Here is a 6,008-nt window from a genome sequence, read left to right as displayed (position 1 = left end):
GGAGTCAAAGCTGCTGAATTCCAGAGGGATTCCCTGTCCCACTTACCCGCCTGCCAGATGGAGTCCCCAAACCCACCTGAGCAGACTTCCTGGCCACAATTCCTTGGATTTTATCATCACCACCATTGGCACAGGGACGAGAGGATTTGCCTTGGAAATATTTTGGGGTTGGAAAACCCTTGGAAACCTTTGGAGCCAAATCTGCTGCTTCCAGAGGGATTCCCTGTCCCACTTACCCGCCTGCCAGATGGACGTCCCCAAATCCACCTGAGGAGACTTCCTGGCTCCCACAAATCCCAGGGCATCCTCCAGGAATTGCATCTTCTTGCTGAACTGCATCTCCAGGAGGGGAATGACCTCTGGCATCTTGGCTGACAGGAGCCTGTAGGACATGTCGGGCTTCCCAATAAACCTCTGGCGGACGCTGATCTCGTAGGGAGTGTGCACCCGGATATCATCCACATCCCGGGATTCAAACCTGTGGATCACCTGGGAATTGCAGTCACTGATCTCCAGGCCAGAGGCAAAGAGTGTGAGTTTTCCTGGCTTGGCATTGGAGTCTGTTCTGTGGGTGATGATGACTGGAATTCTCAGGATGATTCCTTCCTGGTTCTTGGGCTCGGAAGCTGCGGCCACTTCCTTGGGCTTGGATTCCAGAGGGGCTTTCCAGAGTTTGCTGCTGAAGGGCCACCAGGAAGGAGATTCCAGCTCTGTCAACAACCTGGCAGGGAGAAGGGAAGGTTAGAACAGGGAAAAACGGTGGGAAGGTCCTATTATCCCACCAGTTCAAAGCAAATCCTTAATTCCTTAATCCGGAATCCAGCCCGCTGTTATTTCACTCCTCAAACCCATTCCCAGCTTCCCAGGATCCATCCATTTCCAAACCCAGCTTCTCCTCATGTGCTAAAACGTTGGGAAGCATTGCTGGAATCTCACTGTTGGGGTTGGAATCTCACTGTTGGGGCTGGAATCTCACTGTTGGGATGCAAGAAACTGAACTTCCAACTGGATTTTTCCAGGCTGTTCCTCAGCTCACGCTGCCTTTTCCTCGATTTTCCACTCCTTTTTTCACTGCCTTTTCCTGCTCCTTTATCCCTCAATCCCACAGTCTGATACCACCCTTTGCTTTGTCCCCACACCCAAATTCCCAGTTAAAATTCCCACTAAATTCCCACTAAGATTGAGGCTCAGAAGTCCAGCAGAGACTTCCCAGAGTCCATCTCACCCTCAGGGAGACATTCCCTTTTCCTGGGGTCCTTTCCCTAAGAAAGGATCAGGAAAGAATCCCTGATTTTTGAATCTAAGCCTCACCAGGATTCTTTTCACCCCAAAAAAAGCAGGAATGAGAGGAAAAATGGTGGGTTTAGTTTACTTTTTGTAAGGTTTTATTTTCCAGGAGAAAAATCCCTGTGTTTCCACAGGAAACTTCCTAAATCCTGCCATTTTTCCATCCTGTTTAATTTGGAGCTGAAGGAGGTATCTCCAACTGGAACATGCTTTGTTTGCCAACAGTTTTCCAAATGGATCCACTGGAAGGAATTCCTCTCCTAGGAAAAGCTATGTTGGGAGTCAACCATTGAATTCATGGATAGTGGAGGTGGAATTCCAGGAATCTCCTCCCAAACGATCTAAACTTCCCTTTACATTGTGATGATTTATCTGGATAACTCTAATCCTTAATTCTTTTTATCACATCTCCTTCCCTCTTTTCCCAGGGATTGATATCCCTGTGGGATTTCCAGTCAGGATTTTCCTGCTGAACAGTCCTAAAAAAAGGCTCCAGCCAATTTTTGCCAGAATTCCATGGTGGAATCATCCCTGTGGATCAACAAACCACCAATCCACAGATACAAAGGAAAATTTGCACCAGAGCACATTTTAACAGGAATATATTCAAAAGATATTAATATATATTATACATAAAAAGATATTATATATATAATAAAGATATTCATATATTATATATAAATATATATTATATATATTATAAAGATATTTATATATAATATATAAATATAAATATTAAATAATATATATTACATATCATATATATCATATATATTATAGTTTTTTAATAGGAATATATTCAAAAGATATTTAAAAAATATTTAATAGCAATATATTAAAAAGATATTTATATGTATTAAATATAAATATATATTATATATTTATAATATATATATTATGTATATCATACATATTATAAGTTTTTAATAGGAATAGATTTAAAAGATATTTTAAAATATATTTAATAGGAATATTTTAAAAAATATTTATATGTATTAAATATAAATATATATTATATATATTTATAATATATATAGTATGTATATCATACATATTATAAGTTTTTAATAGGAATAGATTTAAAAGATATATGTATTATATATAAATATATACATATTATAGGTTTTTAATAGGAATATATTAAAAAAGTTTATATGTATTATATATAAGTATATTAATATATTTATATAATATATGTAATATATTATATATGTTATATATTTATATATATTACATATTATAGGTTTTTAATAGGAACATATTAAAAATATTTTTAAAAATATATTTAATAAGAATATATTAAAATAGGATCTGGATTCCCACTTATTTTGAGGGCTCTGCCCATCTGGAGCACGGCACACTCAGCTCTGCTCATCTGGAAGCAGCTGGAAACATCCAGGAATACACAAACACAGGATTAAGAATCCAAAAAAAAGGCCACAAACAGAGGTAAAATAAATTCATCCAAGCTTTGAACACAGGGAAGGAGATAAAGGGCTCTGGTTCTTTTTAGGAGAGACACCCCCCCAAACAGGAAGGAGCAGTTTGTTCCCAAATTTCCTGCTCTATGGACAAAACCCTCCTGCCTGGTGCAACCAGAACAAGTTTGTGCAGAAAATCAGAGCTGATTTTCCCCCCCCTTGAGCCTTGGCCAAACTCTTCAGCTCACATTTTACAGAATAGAATCACAGAATCAGCTGGGTTGGAAGGGACCTCCGAGATCATCAAGTCCAACCCTTGATCCAACCCCGCCGTGGTTCCCAGCCCATGGCACTGATGCCACATCCAGTCTGTCCTTAAACACCTCCAGGGATGGAGAATCCACCCCTTCCCTGGGCAGCCCATTCCAATGGCTGAGCACCCTCTCTGGAAAGAAATTCTTTCTAATATCCAACCTAAACCTCCCCTGGCACAGCTGAAGACCCTGAGCCCTCTTGTCTTGCTGAGAGTTGTCTGGGAGAAGAGAGCAACCCCCCCCTGGCTCCCCCCTCCTGTCAGGGAGTTGCAGAGAGTGAGGAGGTCTCCCCTGAGCCTCCTCCTCTCCAGGCTGAACAGCCCCAGCTCCCTCAGCCTCTCCTCATGGGAATTGTGCTCCAGTCCCTTCCCCAGCCTCGTTGCTCTCCTCTGCACCTGCTCCAGGACCTCAATGTCCTTCCTGAGCTGAGGACCCAGAGCTGGACACAGCACTCCAGGGGTGGCCTCACCAGTGCTGAGTCCAGGGGCACAATCCCTGCCCTGCTCCTGCTGCCACACTGTTCCTGAGCCAGGCCAGGATCCATTGGCCCTCTTGTCCCCCTGGGCACACTCTGGCTCCTGTTCAGCTCCCTGTCCATCCCCACTCCCAGCTCCCTTCCTGCCTGGCTGCTCTCCAGCCCCTCTGGCCCAGCCTGGAGCTGCCGGGGCTTCTTGTGGCCAAAGGGCAGGACCCGGCCCTTGGCCTGCTTGAACCTCATCCCCTTGGAATCAACCCATGGATCCAACCTCTCCAGGTCCCTCTGCAGAGCCCTCCTGCCCTCCAGTTGATCAACACTCCCCCCCAGTTTGGTGTCACCTGCAAATCTGCTCCCTGCTTTCCTTTATTTTCCCATTTTTAAGTCCCTGCCTCCAACTTTTCAGCTTCGGGAGGACAAACAACCCCTGGCAGCTCCTCCAAACCCCAAAGCAAAGCTCCCTTCCAAAAACAATGAGCCGGGATCGCTTTTCCTGCTCTTTGTTTGTTGCCCCAGGACTTTCCAAGCTCTCCCTGAAGCTCCGAGTCTTTTGGCTTTCCATGAAAGGCCCCGGAAAACATCCCCAAAATCGTCGGGAAAGCAGCACTTCCCTTTCCAGCCGATCCATCTCAAACCAGCTGCTGCTTCCAAAAACAACCAGTTTGAACTTTTATTATGTTTTGTTTCTTCCTGCAGGTGTCGGAGCTGCTCCAAAGGCACTCCCAAGCCAGAGATCCTTAAATATTCCACCGCTGCTCCCGACCTTTCTGTCCGTTTTGGACCGGAATTTAACACGGAACACATCAAAGAATTCCCCTTGGAATTGTTCATCAGCGAACAGGAAAGGCAGAATGTTCTGATTAACACCAAATATTTACCATTCCCTCGAGTTTTGGGGCAGCTCCAGTTAAACAACATCTCCAACGGGCTCCAAATTTGTCTCTAAAGGCAGCAAAATCCCAGGATTTCAATTTAGGAATATTCCAGGCCATCCAATAAAAGTGGGAATGCCATATTAATGAACACCTGAACGCCAGTGGGGACATTAATTCCCTTATTTCCCCTAATTAGTTACCCATTCACTAATAACTTATAGGATGATAATATTCCGGAGATCTCCATCGTTTCTGTCACTTGGAGTGGGAATTCATAAGGGTTGGGAAAGTTATTTGAAGGAAAGAGGAGATTTATATATAAAATCACTGAATTCCAGGAAGGTTTGGGTTGGGAGGGACCCAGGAATTCCAGGCACGAGGAACATCCTCCTGTGGATCTGCCCCAGGAATTCCTGGTCTGAGGAACACCCTCCATGGATCTGCCCCGGGAATTCCTGGCTCAAGGAACACTCTGTTACGGATCTGCCCCAGGAATTCCTGGCCCGAGGAACACCTTCCTGTGGATCTGTCTCAGGAATTCCTGGCACAAGGAACACCCTCCTGTGGATCCGCCCCGGGAATTCCTGGTCTGAGGAACACCCTCCCGCGGATCCGCTCCGCGAATTCCCGGCCCTTGGGATGCTCCCACCCCATTACCTGTCGGCCACATCCATGTCCCCCTCGATCTTGTTGAGCCCTCTCATGATGTTGTCAAACTGCTCCCCCTGGTAGTGCAGCACCTTGGCCGTGTCCTCCAGGCGTTTCTGGGATCCCGCCAACATTCCCGTCAGTTCCTTGCCCTTCCCGGGCCGCGGGGCCGCTCCTGCCGCTCCCGCCCCTCGGCTCTCCAGCAGCTGCTCCCTCCAGAAGTGCTCCAGGATGTTGAACACCACATTCCTGTTGGGCTGCAGGGAGCTGAACCAGTGCTTGGTGTTCTTCTCCAGGATGGTGAGGGAGCTGAAGATCAGGTTGGAAGATTCCTTCTTGATCTCGCTGATCCCGGAAAGGTGGAAGTCGACCAAGAGCTCCCCGGTTTTGTCAGCTGTGAATTTGATCCCGACGGGAGTCAGGGAGAGTTTCCCAGAGATCCATTGCTTCCCGGTGTCCAGGTAGTAGGAGCAAGGCCAGCTGTGGATACGGATGTCCTCGTTCATGGGCTCGTCGGGCTGAGCCTCCTCTCCAAGGGCAACGCTCTCCAAGCCGGGAGAAACTAAAGGAATAAAAAAAGAGCAGGAATCTTTAGGAACGTTAATCCCATCCACAGTTTGCTTCCAGTACTCTCACATTCCAGGTGGAGATCCGAGATAGGCTTGGGAACAGCTGTGGATGAGTTTTGACTCCCCTGAGAGCTCCAAGGCTTTACCCAACACTTGGTTTCTAAAGGTGCCCAAGGGCAAATTTTCCAGGCAAAAACCTCTTTGGGAATTCAACCCATCCATTGTTCCAGAATCATTTCTAACCACCTGAATATTTCCTTTGGAAAGGACTGTCAACCCCATTCACAGCAGCACAAACTTCCAATATTTATTGCCTTAATGTCCTGGAATATTCCCATTCCCACTTCATTCTCAGCTTCCCACAGACCAACAAGTCCTGGAGAAAATCCAGGATATCCCAAAACACATCCCATTAATGT

At 45.8% G+C, this 6,008-nt stretch overlaps 1 protein-coding gene across 7 annotated transcripts in view; it reads right to left on the bottom strand.

Annotated features, from left to right (window-relative positions):
* SNAP47 (synaptosome associated protein 47) overlaps window positions 1-6,008 on the bottom strand; it is a 23,060-nt gene that overhangs the window by 9,768 nt on the left and 7,284 nt on the right. For all 7 annotated transcript variants that reach the window (XM_027695536.1, XM_027695534.1, XM_027695541.1 and 4 more), the window contains exons 2-3: window positions 5,030-5,582; window positions 237-721 (exon numbers count right to left, since the gene is read on the bottom strand). In XM_027695536.1, the coding sequence (XP_027551337.1) occupies window positions 237-721; window positions 5,030-5,526 (982 nt within the window). In that variant the 5' untranslated portion in view covers window positions 5,527-5,582. The remainder of the gene's footprint in view (window positions 1-236; window positions 722-5,029; window positions 5,583-6,008) is intronic.

The sequence above is a fragment of the Neopelma chrysocephalum genome, unplaced genomic scaffold (genome assembly GCF_003984885.1).
Source record: "Neopelma chrysocephalum unplaced genomic scaffold, ASM398488v2 Primary Assembly neopelma1_101, whole genome shotgun sequence".
Classification (NCBI taxonomy): Eukaryota; Metazoa; Chordata; class Aves; order Passeriformes; family Pipridae; genus Neopelma; species Neopelma chrysocephalum.
Note: the sequence above shows the minus strand (reverse complement) of the source record. Positions and strands in the feature narration are given on the sequence as shown.